Genomic DNA, 22,370 nt, shown 5'->3' with positions numbered 1-22,370 from the left:
TTGTTCTGTGTTGCATCTTCACCAGGTTGACATCTCATTTTTAGATACGCCTGGTGCTGCTCCTGAGATGTCCTCCTGCACTGAACCAGGGTTGATCCCCTTGCTTGGTGGTAATGATAGAATAAGGGATATGCTGGGCCATGAGGTTACAGGTTGTGGTTGACTACAATTCTGCTGTCTCATAGACTAGTCAAGCAACACTTCTATTTTTACTTAGTTCTGTTGAAGGGTCATTCGGACTTGAAACGTTAACTGTGCTCCTATCCGCAGATGCTGCCAGACCTGCTGAGATTTTCCAGGTATTTTTGTTTTGGATTTCCAGCATCCGCAGTTTTCTGCTTTTATTTTAACAGCCTGACATAGTCATCCTCACGGAATCATACCTTACAGACAATGTCTCTGACACCGCCATCACCATCCCTGGATATGTTCTGTCCCACTGGCAGGACAGACCCAGCAGAGGTAGTGGCACAGTCGTATACAGTCAGGAGGGAGTTGCCCTGGGAGTCCTCAACATCAACTGCGGACCCCATGAAGTCTCATGGCATCAAGTCAAATATGGGCAAGGAAACCTTCTGCTGATTACTATATACCTCCCCCCACCCCCACCACCCACCCACCCCTTCACCCCTCCCTCAGCTGATGAATCAATATTCCTTCATGTTGAACACCACTTGGGGGAGGCATTGAGGGGGGCAAGAGCACAGAATGTACTCTGGGTGTGGGACTCCAATGCCAATCATCAAGAGTGGCTCGGTAGCACCACTACTGACCAAGCTGGCAGAGTCCTAAAGGATGCAGCTACTAGACTGGGTCTGCGACAAGTGGTGAAGGAACATACAAGAAGGAAAAACATAATTGACCTCATCCTCACCAACCTGCCTGCTGCAGATGCATCTGTTCATGATAGTATCAGTAGGAGTGACCACCGCACAGTCCTTGTGGAGACAAAGTCCCGTCTTCACATTGGGGATACCCGCCAACGAGCTGTGTGGCACTACCACCGTGCTAAATGGGATAGATTTCAAACAGATTTAGCAACTCAAGACTGGGCAACCATGATGCGCTGTGGGCCACCAGCAGCAGCAGAATTGTAGTCAACCACAACCTGTAACCTCATGGCCCAGCATATCCCTTATTCTATCATTACCACCAAGCAAGGGGATCAACCCTGGTTCAGTGCAGGAGGACATCTCAGGAGCAGCACCAGGCGTATCTAAAAATGAGATGTCAACCTGGTGAAGATGCAACACAGAACAATTTGCATGACAAACAGCATAATCAGCAAAGTGATAGACAAAGCTAAGCAATTCCACAACCAATGGATCAGATCTAAGTTCTGCAGTCCTGCCACATCCAGTCATGAATGTTGGTGGACAGTTAAACAACTCACTGGAGGAGGTGGTTACATAAATATCCCCATCCTAAATGATGGGGAGCCCACCACGTCAATGCAAAAGGCAAGGCTGAAGCATTTGCAACAATCTTCAGCCAGTGCCGAGTGGATGACCCATCTCGGCCTCCTCCAGAGGTCCCCAGCATCACAGATGCCAGTCTTCAGCCAATTCGATTCACTCCACATGATATCAAGAAACGGCTAAAGGCACTGGATACTGCAAAGGCTATGGGCCCTGACAACATTCAGGCAACGGTACTAAAGACTTGTGCTCCAGAACTTGCCAAGCCCCGAGCCAAGCTAATACAGCTACAACACTGGCATCTACCCAGCAATGTGGAAAATTGCCCAGATATGTCCTATACACAAAAAGCAGGACAAATCCAACCCGGCCAATTACTGTCCCATCAGTCTGCTCTTCAGTAAAGAGGTGGAAGGGGTCATCAATTATGCTATCAAGCGGCACTTGCTTAGCAATAACCTGCTCACTGACAATCAGTTTGGCTCCTGCCAGGGCCACTCCGCTCCTGGTGTCATACAGCATGGACAAAAGAGCTGAACTTCCGAGGTGAGGCAAGAGTGGCTGCCCTTGACATCAATGCAATATTTGACCGAGTGTAGCATAAAGGTGCCCTAGCAACGCTGGAGTCAATGGAATTAAGGGGGAAAACTTTCCACTGATTGGAGTCATACCTAGCACAAAGGAAGATGGTTGTGCTTGTTGGAGGTCAATCATCTCAGTCCCAGGACATCACCGCAGGAGTTCCTCAGGGTTGTGCCCTAGGCCCAACCATCTTCAGCTGCTTCATCAATGACCTTCCTTCTATCATAAGGTTAGAAGTGGGGATGTTCGCTGATGATTGCACAATGCTCAACACCATTTGCGACTCCTCAGGTACTGAAGCAGTCCATGTCCAAATGCAGCAAAACCTGGCCAATATCCAGGCTTGGGCTGACAAGTGGCAAGTAACATTCGCGCCACACAAGTGCCAGGCAATGACCGTTTCCAACAAGAGAGAATCCAACCATCGCCCCTTGATGTTCAATGGCATTACCATCACTGGATACCCCACTATCAACATCCTGGCGGTTACCATTGACCAGAAACTTAACTGGACTAGCCATATAAATATTGTAGCTACAAGAGCATGTCAGAGGCTCAGAATCCTGCAGCAATTAACTCACCTCCTGACTCCCCAAAGCCTGTCCACCATTACAAGGCACAAGTCAGGAATGTGAAGGAATACTTACCACTTGACTGGATGAGTGCAGCTCCAACAACACTCAAGAAGCTTGACACCATCAAGGACAAAGCAACCTGCTTAATTGGTACCCCTTCCACAAACATTCACCCCTCCAACACCGATGCACAGTGCCAGCAGTGTGTACCATCTACAAGATGCACTGCAGGAACTCACCAAGCCTCCTTAGACAGTACCTTCCAAACCCACAACTGCTACTATCCAGAAGGACAAGGTGAGCAGACACATGGGAACACCACCACCTGGAAGTTCCCCTCCAAAACACTCACGATCCTGACATGGAAATATATCACAGTTCCTTCACTGTCACAGGGTCAAAATCCTGGTACTCCCTCCCTAATAGCACTGTGGGTGTACCTGCACCATATGGACTGCAGTGATTCAAGAAGGCAGCTCACCGCCATCTTCTCAAGGGTTATTAGGGATGGGCAAGCTGGCCTAGCCAGTGACAGCCACATTCCATGAATGAATGAAAAAAACTCTCAATGGGTTAGTTGCATGAGGAAAATTAGAGATCAGAGCAGATTGTAAATGAATCTCCAGAAATTTCAAATTAAAATTGGCAAACCAAAATGGTAATCAATGGAAGAATTAAAATTTGTAATGATTTGTGTCTTCATCAATGGATTTAAATTAAATTTAATTAGGTAATATTGCGTCTTTAAATATTAAAAATATGAATTCAGTTCTCAAAAGAAAGGATAATTAATCTATTTCATGATCTTCCATTGCTTTTATTCAGTTACTATGGAGATGATACAATATCCTTGGAATTACTAATTTTTAAAGTTACTGTAATTTAGATATCAATTTTAATTCCCAGAATACTTTACTGATTTCCTAATTTGTAAGAATTGGAATTGTTGTAAGTGGAGGGTGGCACTGTGCATAATTTTTATATTAAATTTGTTTTAATATCATAAAGTAATGCTGACAGCTTCTCCCATTATTTTGATCATTCTCTTAAGTCTACAAGGAGTTAAATGTACTTAAATTATATCATACATAGGGGCTCTATTATATTTGTTTTACTGATAATGACACTTATTAATTTATTTAAAATAGGCAGCTCAAGCTTCTCTTGCTCTGAAAAATCTACATTTGAATAACAAGATTGTGCACACAGAGCTAGTAAACAGGGTAACAGTGAGAATTCATTGGTATATATGAGGAATTTCTGCTGATGTACAGAGCCGTGCACTCAGAGCTGGGTGAATCTGCTAAACAGAGTGCTGACAGGAATTTGGTTGGAGTGGGAAATCAATGCTGAGAAGGAAAGAGGCACAGCCATAAAAATCTGGTATACATAAATAATTGAATATTAACTAGGAGTAAAGGCACACGAAACAAAAAACAGAGAGTGCATAATATAAATCATTTGGTTTTTAAGTAAAAAAATGAAACAGATGAGACCTATTCCTTGCAATTTCTGTGTCACCCGGAAAGTCAAGAGTGTTCCACGTATCCTGGATAAACATATATGTACGAAGTGCCTCCAGTTGCTCAAATACAAACTCAGGCTTTCTGGCCTCCGTCCATGCTGTACTGTTCTACGATTCTATACAGGATAGCACCAGGGATGAGGGACTTTAGTTACGTGGAGACACTGAAAAGCTAGGGTCGTTCTCCTTAAAGTAGAGAAGGTTAAGAGGAGACTTAATAGTGTGTTCAAAATCATGAACAGTTTTGATAGAGTAAATAAAGAGAACCAGAAGCAACATGAGGAAACAATTTTTTGCAATGTAAGTCATTGTGATCTGGAATGCACTGCCTGAAAGGGTCGTGCAAACTGATTCAGTCGCAACTTTCAAAAGGGAACTGAATAATACTTGATCATAAAAATATGTAGAGCTCTAGGCAATAAGTGTGGGGCTAATTTGACCTTTCATCAGAACATGGGTTCTGATGAAAGGTTGAGACTTGACTTTGTTTCTCTCTCCACTGATACTGCCAGACCTGCTGAGTGTTTCCAGCATTTTCTGTTTTTATTTCAGATTTCCAGCAGCGCAGTATTTTGCTTTTGTGGTGTCTGAATACTCACTCCTGTTATTCCAACATGTCCACAATTTAGCAGCACAAAGGATGAGTAGTCAAATTGCTAAACCCATAAATCCATTTGAGCATACAACCAATATCTCATCATAAACACTCCAATGAAAAATGAATCATTTGAAGGATATAATGAACAATTTTAAGTTCTCAAATTAACAGGAATGTAGCTCCATTCATTTGTTGACAAATCTTATTTAAAAAACAACTAATAATATCTTAGCCTGGAGTATATACTAAGACCAACAATGTCTGGCAGCTGAACTAAGATAGATAGTGAAAATTATTTACTCCGGGTACTTTCTTCAACTGAGTATATTAATTCCATTCCCATACCCTATAGATCGCTCTCAGACCTCCAATAATTGCATCAATATTCATTTTTCAATTAGAAATTGATGTTGTTTTTATTTTTTTGCTTTATTTTTAATGATTACTAACAATGTGATTCCCTGTTTATTCTGAACATGTTGACTTTGTATTACTAGTGCCGAAATGAACAGGCGACACATATGTTTGTATGACATAGCTCTCTTCACTTTTTTAACACAAGTATAAAGTGGCATACAGAGGAGAATGCTACTTGCTTATTATTGTTATAGGTCACAATAACTGCCAGGCTTCTATCTCTGTAACGCGTTCTGAAATGAAATGTTTCTGCCAACCGCTATTGCTTTTGCAGTTAGTTACAAATTCTGCACTAAACAACTTGAAAGAAAGTGAATAGATAAAAACTTCAGGCATCCTCAGATACCACATTCAAAGTCACCATCCAGAATTCCCAGCATCACACATCATATTCTCTATGGACCACTCAGGTGATGCTCAACTGGGTACCTGCAAGAGAACAAGCAGCCAGAGAACAAGCAGCCTGAGTTCCTGGCTGTAGCTTCATGATGGCGATAAAAAGGAAAGCAGTGACTGCTGAAAACCCAAAGTAACGAGAAAATGCTGGAATACACTGAGTTCTGATGCAGAGTCTGACCTTAAATATTGGCCTATCTTTCTATTTGACTCACCTACTGTGCGTTTTCAGAATGTTCTGCTTTCATTTGTCAGCTTATGATAGGATAAAACCTCTGGAATCACCAAACCACATTTGTAGGTAACTCTCAACTTTATATTGCTGTGCAGTTCTACTTATGTTTGTAGATGTTCAGCACATATATATTTTCTTCATTTAATACAACTTTAAAATATGTAATAACATCAATTTGCCATTGCATAAATAAACACAGGGTGATGTAATTTTTGTGAAGCTTATCAACTCAACTGGAGTAACACACATATGACTTCATCCCTCATGTCTTATATAATCAGGTATGCTCATTGTATAAATATCACATGATATTAAGACCTCTGGGATATCCCATAGTGAGTAACAGAAACGAAGGAAAGCAGTAAAACAGAAAGGGAAAGTGAGAGAAAACACCCAGATAGGAAAAATGAAAAACATAAGCGATGTTAACAGAAAGAAAAATGAGGAAATTCAAATATCAAACTTAAGAAAGAGGGAAAGGCAAAAATGTATAGAAGAAAAAAAATGAATAAGAAAAAAATAGAGCAATATCTATAGATTAAAAAAATTATATCTATGTGCACTCCCTGTGAATGTTTCTCCATTCTAAATTCCTATGCCCTCATTCATAATGGAAACAGCATACGTAAACTTATCATTTGGTAGTTACATTCACCCACCCTAAAGAGGTGCTACAGAATTACCACTGGAAGGAGGGTGTAATTATACCATGATAGGCAGTGCCAAAGTCAGTCAGGAATTGATGTCCCAGTCATGGTCCACATGATTTTGGTGGATCACCTCTACGTCAGTGGTAGAGGTATCAGTGGGGAACATTTTGCAGATAGTGATCATAACTCTGTTAGATTCAAGGTTGTTATGGAAAAGGACAAGGATGGGCCAGAAAAAAGAGTTCTAAACTGGGAGAAGGCTGATTTTATAAAGATCAAATATGATTTCGCCAGAGTGGACCGGGAGCAGCTCCTTTTAGGTAAATCTGCGGTCAGAGCAGTGGGACTCATTCAAGAATGAAATAGGGAGAGTACAGGGCCAAAATATTCCAGTAAAGACATAGGGTGGGACCAACAAACCCAGGGAACCCCAGATGTCGAGGGATATACAGGATTGGATAAAGGGAAAAAGGGAGGCTTATGGCAGATACCGAGGGCTCAAAACAGCAGAAGCGGAAGAAGTACATTAAGAGTAAGAGGATAACTAGGGAAAGAGTAGGGCCCATTAAGGACTATAGTGGTAATTTGTGTGTGGAGCCAGAAGACATAGGTAGGGTTTTAAATGAATACTTTGTGTCGGTGTTCACAAGTGAGAGGGACGACGAGGGTATGGAAATCAGGCAGAAGGACTGTGATAAAATTAAAGAAATTAGCATAGAAAGGGAGGAAGTTCTAAGTGGCCTGGCAGGCTTAAAAGTAGGTAAATCTCCAGCCCCGGATGAAATGTATTCTAGACTGTTGAGTGAGGCAAGGGAGGAGGTAGTAGGGGCACTGGCAATAATTTTCAATACCTCTCTGGCCACAGGAGAGGTGCCAGAGGACTGCAGGACAGCCAATGTGGTACCGTTATTCAGGAAGGGAGGAAGGGGTAAACCAGGGAACTACAGGCCAGTCAGTCTAACCTCAGTGGTGAGGAAACTATTGGAAGCAATTCTGAGGAACAGAGTTAATCTACACTTGGAGAGGCAGGGATTATTCAAGGAAAGTCAGCGTGGTTTTGTTAAGGGGAGGCTATGTCTGACCAATTTGATTGAATTTTTCAAAGAGGTGACCAGGTGTGTAGGTGAGGACAATGCATTTGACGTAGTCTACTTGGACTTCAGCAAAGCTTTTGATAAAGTCCTGCATGGGAGACTGATAACAAAGGTAAGAGCCCATGGGATCCAAGGCAATTTGGCAAATTGGATCCAGAATTGGCTGAGTGGCAGGAAGCAGAGGGTGATGGTCGAGGGGTGTTTTTGTGACTGGATGCCTGTGTCCAGTGGGGTTCCACAGGGATTGGTGTTGGGTCCCTTGCTATTTGTAGGAGGGTTGATCAATAAGTTCGCGGATGGCACGAAAATTATATAGACGGATATAGACGGGCTGGTCAGATGGGCTGGTCAGTGGCAAATGGAATTTAATCCAGATAAGTGTAAGGTGATGCACCTGGACAAACAAGGCACGAAAATACACAATGAATGGTAGGTCCCTGGGAAGAACCAAGGATCAGAGGAACTTGGTGTGCATGTCCACCGGTCCCTTAAGGTAGCAGGACAGGGAGATAAGGTGGTTAAGAAGGCATATGGGATACTTGCCTTTATTAGCTGAGGCATAGAATATAAGAGCAGGGAGGTTATGCTGGAACTGTATAAAACGCTGGTTAGGCCACAGTTAGAGTATTGCGTGCAGTTCTGGAATCCGTATTATAGGAAGGATGTGATTGCACTGGAGATAGTGCAGAGGAGATTTATCAGGATATTGCCTGGGCTGGAGAGTTTTAGTTATGAGAAGAGATTGGATAGACTGGGGTTATTTTCCCTGGAGCAGAGGAGATTGAGGGGGGACATGATTGAGGTGTATAAAATTATCAGGGCCATAGATAGGGTAGACCGGAAGGAACTTTTCCCCTTGGTGGAGGGATTAATAACCAGGGGGCATAGGTTTAAGGTAAGGGGCAGGAGGCTTAGAGGGGATGTGAGGAAGAATTTTTTCACCCAGAGGGTGGTGAAAATCTGAAACTCACTGCCTGAAAGGGTGGTGGAGGCAGAAAATCTCATAATATTTAAGAAGTATTTAGATGTGCACTTGCAATGCCATGGCATACAAGGCTATGGGCCTAGCGCTGGAAAAAGGGATTAGAATAGTTAGGTACTTATTTGACGGGCACAGACTCGATGGGCCAAAGGGCCTTTTTCTGTGCTGTAGACCTCTATGACTTTATGAGTATCTCTCAGCCGTCTTCAAACTCTAGGTGCGGCATGCAAGTCTGTATGGTTTCTGGCTGAGCCTTCCTGTCAAGTTGGCCAATTCTTCAGTTCAACCCTTCCCCACCAAGTTGGGCAAACCAAGTTCTGCCTTAGTGACAAGCTTACCAGAGGCAGTTCCCATTATAATGGTGTTTACATGAATTTAAAATAGAAGTAAAAGAATAAGGACAGAATATTTGATATTACAATGGGAATTGAATTACATTTTTGTACCCTGGTCCAGTAATTCGGTGCCCTCTAATCCAGCTTCATTTGGAAAATTGATTAATCATTTTGAGTATTCCAGTGTGTTTATATTTTTCCGTATCCGTACAAATAAGAAGGTACCAGTAAAAGTACTGAATACTTTAGCTGTTTCCACCTCTTATATGCATACTTATATGGTAAAATATATAGAAAAAATAAAACAAAAATACAGGAAAAAATAAATGAGGAAGGCAAATGTCATCATGATATGAGAGCACAAACATTTATTTTGCTTTGCATGATAAAAAGGTACTATTCTTATTCCAACTTGACTACTTGGCTTACAACAAGATTCACAGTATTTGAATTACACAAACTATTCACTGCAAATTCAGTGACCATATCTTTATATGTCCATGTGGAACAACATAACTGAATATTTAATAATAACCTGAAACGTATATTTCATTGGAAGTGCATAAACTGTAATTAATGACCCATTTTCATGGAGTGAGAACTTTCACATACAAATTATATTTGCTTAGTTTATTTCTAGGTCTACTAAAAAAGTCTATTTGCCAACACGATCTACTTTTATATTTTTGTCATTCTAAATGTGAAATGAATAAGATGAAAAGAGTCTACACTTGGTGCTAGTCATATGCTATTGATGGGTGCTTGTTTGTCCATGAAATTCATGTAATTATTTGGGGCATCATGCTTTTTCTGGCACCATTTATATTTTTATTATTTGTTTACAGTATAATGATTGTTTTAAATATATACTCCTTATCATGTACTGTGACTTTCAGATGATCTATTATTGATGTTCTTTTGAAAATGTTCAAAATACTAAAATAACTAATATAACAGGTATAGTTCAAAACTTATAAAGTATTTTTATATTTAACTTTCAAAAAGATGGACATTTTTAAAAACTTACTCTAATCCATAAACTGTAGTCAAATGGAACAAAGAATAATATGAAGTAACAATGATAGCTTCCTGCTGAATAATGTATTTATGTGGTTGCTTGGCATCGCAGTGTGCTGATTCACTAGTGCAAATTACCATAGAGTAGTTGGGTTACCCTTCTATGGTGAGTTGGCATTTGAGCCTGAATGCTAGAGAGAGGCAGCAAGCACATTTGATTTGCTACAGGAAGAAATGGAAAACTGTATGTGGACAAGCTGTGCAACTCATACATCTCCAAGCAACAGACACATGCAACAATAGCCATTAAACCAAGATTTGGTCATAAGCTGGCATTACAAGGGAACTTATATATTATATTTTAATAAGGTATTTATGTTGATTTCATTTTTGGCACTGAATAAGTACCAATATGTTGACTTATATAATATATTTTAAAATATGTTAACAATTCAGGTGTGTCATTACTTGGACGCAGAGGACGTGATTTGTGACCTGCCCCACTGCTTCTGTTGGAGGTAGGTAGCAGGCAAATTTGGTGTTGTCACCTTATTTACATGATAGTGGCATTGTGCTGAGCTCTGAACAAGAGTCATGTGGACTTGAAACGTTAATTATGTTTCTTCCTCTACAGATGCTGCCAGACCTGCTAAGCTTTTCCAGCATTTTCTGTTTTTATTTCAGATTTCCAGCATCCGCAGTATTTTGCTTTTAATTTGTGCTGAGCGGCTCCTGGCTGCTGGTTGCCTTTGTGCATTATCATCTGCCTCTTTGCTGTGTAGGCAGCCAAATGGCATTGCACTGAGAGCCAAATTTCTATTCTTAAAGGCAGCCTGCCCCTCTTAAAAGAGAAGCTGCACTGAATTACAGGAGGTTGTTGCTGAACACAGCTGGTGAAACAAGGAAAATGGGACACAAGGGCAGAGAGAGGGTCCCAGGGTCACTGATGAGACACTGCAGGCTTTAGTGATGCAGCTGAATTGAGCTCTGCTGGACTTTAGTACAAGTAAGCCAGGCCAGCCAAAATTCCACTGTTGTTTGGGGGAGGGGTGGGGAAGGAGGTGGAAGGATATATCTTATATCTGCTCACCCCCACCCCCCCCCACTCCCTGCAAAATCATGCAAGCCTACTTGAGGTGAACCCTAGACTATCCCTGAAATTCCACTCCTTACACCATCACCAGCCTCACTGAAACTCTCAACAGTTAAGAACTGACTCTTAGTCAGTTAGTGTTAAAAGAAACCTTCCCCGGGTGCAACAAAAGGCCTAAAAAAAATCAGTAGGACAAGTTAATGGAATCAATTTCTAGCAATAACTGTTTCTTTAGTTCCCTGAAAAACTAAGTTTCAAGTTCTTAACTTTCATTTGGCTTTTTCCATATATAATTTACATGTGACAAAGGCATAGTACCAATCCAACAATGCTGAAAGCAGATTGGGAGTGGTTGCATTTGATGCATGCTTACCAGGGTTTGCAACAACATCAACAACAACTTATACTTATATAGAATGTCTAACGTAATAAAATGTCCCAAGGTAATTCACAAGGGTGTTAATGAACAAAATATACACCAAGGGCAGCATTCCCACCTCCCCCCCACCCCCAACCCCGGTCGGGGTGGTGGTGCGGGCGTCGGTGGGCAGATTTCTGATCAGCGCCCCCAGTTGGAGGAGCGCTGCCATTTTTGCCGTGTGCTCCCTGTGTGGGCCGGTCGGGGGGGGTGGTATTCCCTGAGCCGGGAGTGCGCTCTTTCGCACATGCGCACAGAAGAGCGCACAGATCTCCCTGGGGCAGAGTGCTGCCTCAGGGAGCTCGGTTCTAGTTTGGAAACTTTATTTAGAGGAAAAAAATATATATTCTTGACATGTCCCCTCAATTACTTTTATTAAAAAATTTTATATACATTTGAAATCCTTCATGAAACCTCATCCTGGCCGTGGATGAGGTTTCATGTTTTTTCTGAAGGCCGCCTGGGCTCTTCACCAGCCCGCCAACCTCAAGGTTGGACGGGCAGGTCCATTAATTGGGTTAATTACCTTTTTTAAAGGCCTTAAGTGGCCGTTGACAGTTCGGCAGGCGCGCAGCTGACTCGGTTGCATTACCGCTGAACTGAAAATCTAAATGACGCGCGGTGATACACACCCGATGTCACCGCGCATCATTTTACGCATCAGCAAGCGGGCCCCACACCCCCCCCCACCTGCTCGCAGACGGGAAAATGCTGCCCCAAGTCATATCAGGATATATTTGGACAAATGACCAAAAGAATGGTCAAAGAGCTAGGTTTTAAGAAGCATCTTAAAAGATGAAAGAGAGCTAGGTAGAGAGATGGAGAGGTTTCCGGGGGATTGGGGCGGGGGGGAAGGTGGTATTCCAGGTTTTAGAGCCTTGGTAGTTAAAGGCACAGCCAACAATGCTGAAGCGATTAAAATTGGGGATGTGCAAGGGACCTGAATTAGAATGGAGCAGATATCTGAGGGTTGTAGGGCTGAAGGAGATTACAGAGATGCCAAGAAGGAAAGGATTTGAAAACAAGGATAAGAATTTTAAAATTGAGATATTGTTTAACCGGGAGCCAGTGCAAGACAGCACACATACAAGGTGATGGGTGAATGGGGCATTTGCTAGTTAGGACATGGGCACTAGAATTTTGAATGACCTCAAGGTGACAGAAGGTGGAAGATGGAAGGCTAAACAGGAGTGCTTTGGAATAGACAAGTCTAGAGTTAATAAAGGTATGGATAAGGGTTTCAGCAGAGGATAAGGGAGATAGGGTGGAGTCAGGTCAGGTGATGTTAGGGAGGTCATAATGATGGCACAGGTATGTGGTCAGAAACTCAAATATGACACCAACATTCTGCAAAATTTGATGCAGCCTTAGACAGGAAGAGGGATAGTGTTGGTGGCCAGTGAACAGAGTTTGTGGCAGCCTGCCTCACCTAAATGACCATATTCCCAAGATTTGAGGTGTAGCCTGCAGTCAGAATTCTGTTCTGCTATGCTTGTGCCAACAGCATGGGACCTTTCCCCCAGAATTCCAGATGAAGAATTACTTCACCCAACAATTACTCCATCGCCACAGTGAACTACAGTTTCCCCCTTAACAACACAGGGTTATAATGCTGCTCCCCTTATAATGCAGGAGATCATTCCAAATTACTATCAGCCAGGCCACATAAGATCCACAGAGGCTCTGAAATTCTGCAAAGGGCGTTCTCAGTCTCTCACCATAACTCCAACAGGAGAACAGTATAAGGTCTAGAGAAATGGTGTTAATATCTGAAGACATTCTTTCGTGCTGTTTACCAAGATAGGAGCCTGGAAGAACCTGCACAGAATTTCCAGCCCAATAGGTCGAGGTTTCTAGATCACACTTTCTTTAAACGTATAAAGTGATAAATGCAATATTTTGGAATGCACGAAAATTTTACCCAACAAGAGAAAATACGTCAACTGACATAGGAGTCAAAATCTCTATAACCTCTGACTGATTTTAGCAATAACGCTTAAAAACGAGAGTCAACGGTAAGAAATGCAACCTGAAAATCAATTAAACTCTGACCTTGCCCAGTTTACTTAACAATAATAAAATTCATTTTAAAAATGCAAAATACTGTGGATGCTGAAAACCTGAAATAAAAACAGATTTTTATTGGAAATACTGAAAGTGCTCAGCTGGTCTGGCAGCATCAGTGAAGACAGAAGCGGGGTGAACTTTTCAGGTCAAGGGAAGTCTTCAGTTCTGAAAAAGGTTCTTCACCTGAAACATTGGGCAGAATTTTCAGGTTGGCGGGCGGCCGCGACCGGCAGGCCTGGGAGTGGCCGGGGAACAAACGCCAACCGCAATCTCACCCTGACCACGATTTCACACTGGCCGGCCAATTAATGTCACACTGAAAGGCTCAATGCTGCCGGGGTGGGGGCAGGGTGAATGCGAGCGCTTAAGTCAGCACGGGTGCAGGGGAGCCCGGAAGGAAAGCTCCCTGAAGGCAGAGAGCTGCCTCAGGGAGCTGACAAATTTAAAATCAATAGAAACAGAATTTTAAATCAGGAAAAAATGCCCACGTGTCAGAATGAGACACCTCAACATACGGATGATGAAAATTTGTTCAAAACATTCTTACCTTTTTTTAAATTAATCACGGAAACCTCATCCTCATCCCACCCTTGGATGAGGTTTCCTCAAAAATGCAAAGTCCGCCTGGCTGATTTGCCCACCCGCCAACCGTAAGGTTGAACGGGTAGTGGAAAATTACCATCAATTGCTACTTTAATGGCATTAACAGGTCTCTTAATTGTCAGCGGGCACGCTGCCAACTCTTGGGCAGGCCAAATGCGTAATGATGTGGGGAAGCCTGCCCGACGTCTTTATGCGCTATTTCACTTTCGAGAGTGTCTGGCGCGCACCCACGTGCCAAACGCAAAATTCTACCCATTAACTCTGGTAGTCTCTCCACAGATGCTGCCACACCTGCTGAGTATTTCCAGAATCTTCTGTTGTTATTCGAGGAAACGTTGTTGGAGAATAGAACATTTTTTTTCCCAATTTGAATATCCAAGATTAGCATCAGGTATTCACATAATCAGGTGTAAGACATGCAGATGCAACTTATAGCTCTATTTTCTCTTAGTCACCAATCTGCCTCAACATCAGGGCATATTGCACCATTGTGAACTTCTCAATTCCCACAATTAACGCTTCTGTCCTATCTCAGTGACATTGCCAATTTAGCAACATATATATAAAGTTTTGTGCTATGCGCCACCACCCTTCATCTACCAATAGGAACAGGCAATCCATTTAACACTGTGCCTGGTTTTCATGCTCAATAACTTAAACAGCAACAAAAATTGTGGTGGATGAAAAGCAGATGGCTCATCCATTACTGCCCACCGGCAAAAGTGAAAGTTCACTCCATTAGGAACTACATTAACACGGCCCAAACACCTGGCACCTCAGGCCCTTTTGGCTAACCGACAAAGAGGGTTGAATTTGAGCTGAGGTACCACTTCAAGGATAGTGTACAAATTAAAAAACCCAAACACCATCCAGTCCTACACATAACTAGGATGCTATGCAGATCAGGAGCGAGTAAACATTTATCTTGAAGATAAATACTGCACTAAAATGGAACATTCTTCATATAATTCTGCTATCAATTAAAATTTAATTCTCTGAATAAAACATGACAATTGCTCATGCCACTCAATACATAAAATATGAATTCATATGCTCTGCCAATAACATTTTGAACAAATGTTCACAAATAATGAAATACAAATGAACCCAGCACATCATTAATGAAAAGTACAATCTTTAAACGTGTCTGTGCATAAGAAACAAATAGAGATAACACCAAGCAAAATAAGATGACAGTAGGGGATGTTTTTTTCTTGGCCACTACATATCTGTACCATTGTAATGAAACAGGAATATTTCCTCTGATTACTATTTCTAGCAAAATTGAAAACATGTTATCTGAGAATGTATTTATGCTTTTGCTAGAATTGGTGATCAGAAAAAATCTTCCTGCTGTGTTTATGAGGTCGTGATCACACAGCAACCAAAGAAAATCTTTACCCTGTAATGTTGAAACAGTCAGCCACCTGAATTCATTTGATCTTTGAGGCTGCTGACATATGTATGCTGTTGAATGGTAAAGAGCTGTAAATAATAGATACAAACATTCATTTTAAACAGATTTACTGCAAGCCAAATTAAATTTATCTTAAGGACCCAGGGGGTGCAGAAGAGGGTGATATCAAGGGAAGACCCATAAATTATGAGCCAAAACACCCTTATTAATTTAAGAAAAACTGAGTGACACTGATGCTGGTGACTCTCACTTCAGCTGTTTTGAAATTGGGAATTCATTTTTGTTAAATAAGGGCATCATTTCTGATGGTGTAATCACCCCCACGTGGTTGGCTAATCTATATCATATATATGTGTCTGCAAAATATTCTCAGGCATTTTTGAAAATTCTCTATGGAATAGATAATTATAATTAATGGTTAAGTTATTTTATAAAATTTCCATGTACTTAAAGCTGGAGAAAACTTTAAATGTAAATATCAAGATCACAGAGATCGTGAGCTATTTACAAACTTGATGTGAAAAATCTTCGAATTAACATTGTGTGATCAAAATTGGAAAATAACAGATTGTGAGGCCTAAGGCAACAGAGCACTACCTGCCAATCAAAGTAATGTCACCCAGTAAAGCAGCTTCTTCTATAATAAGCTCACACTGAAGTCAGCATGATGGCTCTTTGTTGATCCTTACAATAAACCCAGTGATTATCTGTACATTAAATGCCAAAACAGCTGCAATAGAATGAAAGGTCCTGTACATTTGTCATGGGTGTAGATAATATGTATTTTGAGAAATGTTTTAACTTCACAATGCCCTGTGATTCTTAATGAAATCAACGATACTCTTGTTAAGTTTGTATTTTTTTTTACTTTTTAAACAAAGCAAATTTTTTTTTTTAAAAAGGTAAAAAAACTAACCTTTGATCGCCTGCAGCAATGAGCCACTCACAAGAGACAAGTGTTTGTCCAATTGAAGATATGGGTGTTCTCAATATCAGTTCAGAATCTGGTAAAAATCCTTCCATATCACAAGATTTGTTTTAAATGGTTATAGATTTGGGGTAGTTAGAAGCCAGTCCCTAACTTATAATGTTGTCCAAAAGTCCACTTCCTCTAAACATTTTCACAAGACAAAGGATGAGTCATAGCAAGTGTCAAATCCAGAATGATTTGTGATCATCTAAAATCTGTTTCCAGTTCAAAAAACTGTTGGTCATCTTTTGTTTTGTTGTTTCTTCGCTCTGTGGTGGTGTCAATTTTTATTACTTCACAGTTCATGTGTTTAACTTCTGGTACTTAATCCCAATCTTCATTTGTTCTCAGATAACCCAGTTCTGCAGATTTACTGTTCAGGATAAATATGCACAGATTTTAAAATCATTATTTTACAGCAGTAATATAAAACAATGCATTCACTTAGGTCATTACAAACATGATCAAGGGGATCCTCAAGTAAATTCCTTTGGATCTTTGCTTACAGTAGCTGATTTGCAACACGTTAAGTGGACTTACAATATACTTTGACAGCTCTACCAGCAAAGAGAGGGTCTGGTACTTCTCCAAATGTGGAAAATATGTACAAAAAGCTGGAGTTGCTGATTTCAATCTCCAGTAATATGAAGTAAATAAGAGAAGCTCCAATTATCTAAACATACTGTTCGGTAATTCTTGTATGATCTTCGAATTTTATTTCATGAAGACATTGAAAAACTATACTGTGAACATAAAAGTACTCTAATGTTGTCTTCATTACCAAAGGGCCCTTCAAACTAACTGTTGGATATTATTTTCTCCCTCTCTCTGAAGGTAATTACACTGCAAATAATACAAACACTGTTGCGAACCTTCATCACTACAGGTGTTTTCTCCGTGTTTAAATCGTTTCCCATTCACTTGCCACTTCATTAAAAAAAACACAAAACGTTAAAGAAATAAAGCAGAAAACAAAAGATTAAACAGTCCACGATCTTTCTTCTTCACAGCAAAAGTCAAACCGAGCTACTCCACACCTTCCTTCACATAACAATTCAAAAATACTTAGGGAATTTGAAGACCTCACATTTGTTTCCAATTTACATAAAGGCACAACAAATACAACACGGAACTGTTCGAACTATGTACATGCTGTCCTATTGTGCACCTGGAGAAAACTGATAAGAGTTGTCTCATCAACATATTTTCCCCCCAGTTTAAGAAACGGCGCCAAAGTGTGCACCTGGAATTTTTCTTTAGTCTGGTAAAGAATGATGTATAAAATTTGTAGTTTTTTTCCCGCCTAACTAATCTAGTCTCTGTGGTTTGTACAAATGATGTGTGTTTTATTTTAGAGCATGTCCTTCTACACGGAACGGTCTAATGTGGAAAGTTGAAGCGCCCTGAGGTCGGGCTACAGGTCCGTTTCTGTATTTGGATCCAGACAAAGTGCGTACAGAGATTTCCTTATGTCCGGGGCACTGTTGGCCTTCAGGTGGGCCCCGGCGCCATTGTTCACCCCATCACTGTTCTCCAAGGCTTTGCCCAGGGAGCTTCTGCTTCTCTTCAGCTCCTCCGAGTGACTGGCCTCGCTCTCCGTGTCGTCCTTCAGGTACTGAGCCTGCTCCTCGTTGTCCGTCTCCCGGTGGTAGAAGTAGTTAAAGTTGGAGACGATGACGGGCACGGGCAGGGCGATGGTCAGCACCCCGGCGATGGCACACAAGGATCCCACGATCTTGCCGCCCATGGTGACCGGCTTCATGTCGCCGTAGCCCACCGTGGTCATGGTGACCACCGCCCACCAGAAGGCGTCGGGGATGCTGGAGAAATGGGACCTGGGCTCGTCCGCCTCCGCGAAGAACACGGCGCTGGAGAAGAGGATGACCCCAATGAAGAGGAAGAAGATGAGCAGGCCCAGCTCCCTCATGCTGGCCTTGAGAGTCTGGCCCAGGATCTGCAGCCCCTTGGAGTGTCTGGACAGCTTGAAGATGCGGAAAACCCGCACCAGGCGGATAACCCTGAGGATGGCCAAAGACATGGCTTGCTGACCATTAGACTGCTGCTCGGCCAGCTCGGTGCCCAGGGTGATGAAGTAAGGGAAGATGGCCACGATGTCGATGATGTTCATGATGTCCCGGGCGAAGACGGACTTGCTGGGACAAGCCAGGAATCGCACCAGCAGCTCCAGGGTGAACCAGACCACACAAGTGGTCTCAATGATGAAGAAGGGGTCAACCAGGCTGGTGCTGCTCTGGCTCTGGGTCCCATTGAGCGCCTGCTTTTCGGCGCTGTAGCGGTCATCGCGAAACTCGGGCAGGGTCTCCAGGCAGAAGATGATGATGGAGATGACAATAACCAACACCGAGACGATGGCGATGCCCCGGGCTGGACTGGAGCTCTCGGGGTACTCAAACAGGAGCCACATCTGCTTCTGGAACTCATTGTTGGGCAAAGCCTTCTCCTCTTCCTTGATGAAGCCCTCGTCCTCCCGGAATCTCTCCATGGCCTCGGGTCCCAGTTTGTAGAAGCGGATCTCGTCGGCGAACATGTCAATGGAAACGTTGACGGGTCTCCGGATCCTGCCGCCCGACTGGTAGAAATAGAGGATCCCGTCGAAACACGGGCGGTTGCGGTCGAAGAAGTACTCGTTTTTCAACGGGTCGAAGTACCTCATCCTCTTCTCGGGGTCACCCAGCAGACTGTCCGGGAACTGGCTCAAGGTGCTCAGCTGGGTCTCGTACCTGAGGCCGGCGATGTTGATGACCACTCGCTCCGAGCGGTTGACGTCCAGCAGCTGCAGGTTGTCCACCGGCGGCCCCTGGTCCACGGCTTTCAGCAGGTTGTCGGGCAGCCCCGCCGCGTTCATGTCGTTCATGTTGCCGGCCGAGGGGCCACGAAGCGGCTGGGGGTCGGGCCAGCCACTGCCCGGGGCAGCGCTCACACCCAAGTGCGCCGAGATGCTGTTGCCTCTCTGACAGCTCCCCAGAGCCGCACCGCCGTCCTGCAACCTCACCAGAGCTATGTCCATCCCCGAGCCATTAAATATTCAACAGCGCGGCTCCCTCACTGATTCCCACATCCAGCAACAACATATCAGTCAGCGGGTAAACTGGAGCGCTGACACAGAGAGGAGAGAGCAGTGGAAATCAGAACCAGCCCCCATCCCAGAGGGAGACACAGAGATATATCAAACCATTGGTTACAGGAGCGGAACCCGGATGAGCAACGAGTAAATTATTCCAGCTCTCTCTGACGTCGAATGCTTGAGGTGAGGAGCAGAGTTGTCATCCACCTTTCCCCCAATCTTCTCCCCCTTAACCCTAGCCTCCTCACTAACCCTCCTCCACGACACCATCACCCTGTACCCAAAACCCTACACCAAAAGCCTAACCCTATCCTCCCCACTCACCTCACCCTCTCCCCTAACCCTACCCCTAACCTCCATCATTACCTTATCCATTCCCTCCCCAATCCCAGGGTTTGAGACACAGTCTAGGTACCTGCCACGAGAGACTGTTGAGAAGCAAACCTGGACTTCATCCTCAATCATAGAGTCATAGGGGTCTACAGCACAGAAAAAGGCCCTTCGGCCCATCGAGTCTGCGCTGGTCAAACAAGTACCTAACTATTCTAATCCCATTTTCCAGCGCTAGGCCCATAGCCTTGTATGCCATGGCATTGCAAGTGCACATCTAAATACTTTTTAAATGTTATGAGAGTTCCTGCCTCTACCATCCTTTCAGGCTGAGTTCCAGATTCCCACCACCCTTTGGGTGAAAAAATTCTTCCTCACATCCCCTCTAAACCTCCTGCCCCTTACCTTAAATCAATGCCCCTTGGTTATTGATCCCTCCATCAAGGGGAAAAGTTCCTTCCTGTCCACCCTATCTATGCTTCTCATAATTTTATACACCTCAATCATGTACCCCCTCAATCTCCTCTGCTCCATGGAAAATAACCCCAGTCTATCCAATCTCTCCTCATAACTAAAATTCTTGAGCCCAGACAACATCCTGCATCCAGAAATCAACCCTTCCCTGGCTTTTACATAGAATAATTTCAAGGAATGAATCAGGCAGGTAGAATATTAAAATTAAGCCAAAGAGCATGTGTGTGTGATTTTATTTACTCAGCATGGTGTTTAAAGGGTTTGTCAAGTCAGTGATTTGGAGAATGTATGGGCTCCATTGCAAGGTTCCATTAGTTTGTGGAATATTGAGGCATGTCTCAGTGACAAGTAATTTTATGAACACCAAAACAAAATTAATCAAAAATAATTGGATTATTTATCTATTATCTAATTAGATCCTGATCTACTGCTGGTATTTCTGATTCCAACAAAGTGTACTCAGCCTTCTATCATTAGAACTATTCTATTCAACCCAACACCCCACACCTCAAAAAGTTTAATTGTAAACATGGTTAGTTTGTAATAATGCCCTTAACCATAGCACCATAGAGCAGTTACAGTGCAGAAAGAGGCCATTCAGCCCATTGTGTCTGCGCCAAAAAAAAAGAAACTAGCCACTTATTTTAATCCCACTTTCCAGCACCTGGTCCATAGCCTTGCTGGTAACAGCACTTCAGATGCAGATCCAGGTACCTTTTAAATGATTTGAGCATTTCAACCTCAACCACCAATTTAGGCAGTGAATTCCAAATGCTAACCGTCATATGGGTGAAAAAGTTTTTTCTCATGTCCCCTCTAATCCTTCTACCAATTACCTTAAATCTATGCCCCCCCCCCCCCAGTAATTGACCCCTCAACTAGGGGAAACTGGTCTTTCCTGTCTACCCTATCTAGGCCCCTCATAATTTTGTACACCTCAGTTAGGTCACTCCTCAGCCACCCCTGTTCCAAAGAAAACAACCCTAGCCTATCCAATTTTGCCTCATAGCTGCAATTTTCAGGCCCGGCAACATTCTTGTAAATCTCCTCTGCACTCTCTCCAGAGCAATTATGTCCTTCCTGTAATGTGGTGACCAAAACTGTACACAAAATTCCAGCTGTGGCCTAGGCAGCGTTTTATATAGTTCTAGTATTACATCCCTGCTTTTGTATTCAATACTTCGTCCAATAAAGGAAAGCATTCCAATGCTTTCTTTACCATCTATCCACCTGGCCTGCTACCTTCGGGTACCTGTGGACATGCACACCAAGGTCTCTCACTTCCTCAGTCCCTCTCAATATCCTCCCATTTATTGAGTATTCCCTCACTTTGTTTGGCCTCCCCAAATTCACTACCTCACACTTTTCAGATTGAATTCCATTTGCCACTTTTCTGCCCACTCAAACAAACCATTGATATCATTCTGGAGACAACAGCTATTGTCTTCACTATCGACTACATAGCCAATTTTTGTATTATCTGCAAATTTCCTGACCATATCTCCCACATTTAAGTCCAAATCATTAAGATATACAACAAACGCAAGGGCCCCAATACTGAGCCCCATGAAACGCCAATGGAAACCACTTTCCATTCACAAAAACATCCATTGACCATTACCGTTTGTTTCCTGCCACTGAGCCAAATTTGGACCCAACTCGCCACCTTCCCCTGTATCCCATGGGATCTCACGTTTGTCATGTGCAACCTTGTCAAATGACTTACTAAAATCCATGTAGACAACATCCACTACCCTACCCTCATCAATCCTCCTTGTAACTTCCTCAAAAAATTCGATCAAGTTAGTAAGACACGATCTTCCCCAAACAAAACCATGTTGGCAAACCCTGATCAATCCATGCCAAAGTGACAGTTTATCCTGTCTCAGAATTCCAATAATTTGCCCACCACTGAAGTCAGACTGACTGGCCTATAATTTTCTGGCCTATCACTCATACCCTTTTTAAATAACGGTACAACATTTGCAGACCTCCAATATTCTGGTGCCTCATCTGTATCAAGTGAGGATTGGAAAATAATCCTCAGAGCATCCGTTATTTCCTCCCTGGCTTCCTTTATTAAGAGCCT

General features: G+C 42.7%; 1 protein-coding gene across 1 annotated transcript; it reads right to left on the bottom strand.

Moving 5' to 3' along the window:
- Positions 1 to 17,673: 17,673 nt before the first annotated feature.
- On the bottom strand, positions 17,674 to 19,420 carry LOC144687973 (potassium voltage-gated channel subfamily A member 1-like). The gene has a single exon (XM_078554633.1). It carries the CDS (start codon positions 19,418 to 19,420, stop codon positions 17,807 to 17,809), a length of 1,614 nt encoding a protein of 537 aa, XP_078410759.1. The 3' UTR covers positions 17,674 to 17,806.
- Between the last annotated feature and the right edge of the window lie 2,950 nt (positions 19,421 to 22,370).

The sequence above is a fragment of the Cetorhinus maximus genome, chromosome 12 (genome assembly GCF_964194155.1).
Source record: "Cetorhinus maximus chromosome 12, sCetMax3.hap1.1, whole genome shotgun sequence".
NCBI classification, from domain to species: domain Eukaryota; kingdom Metazoa; phylum Chordata; class Chondrichthyes; order Lamniformes; family Cetorhinidae; genus Cetorhinus; species Cetorhinus maximus.
This window is presented reverse-complemented; position numbering and strand designations above follow the sequence as displayed.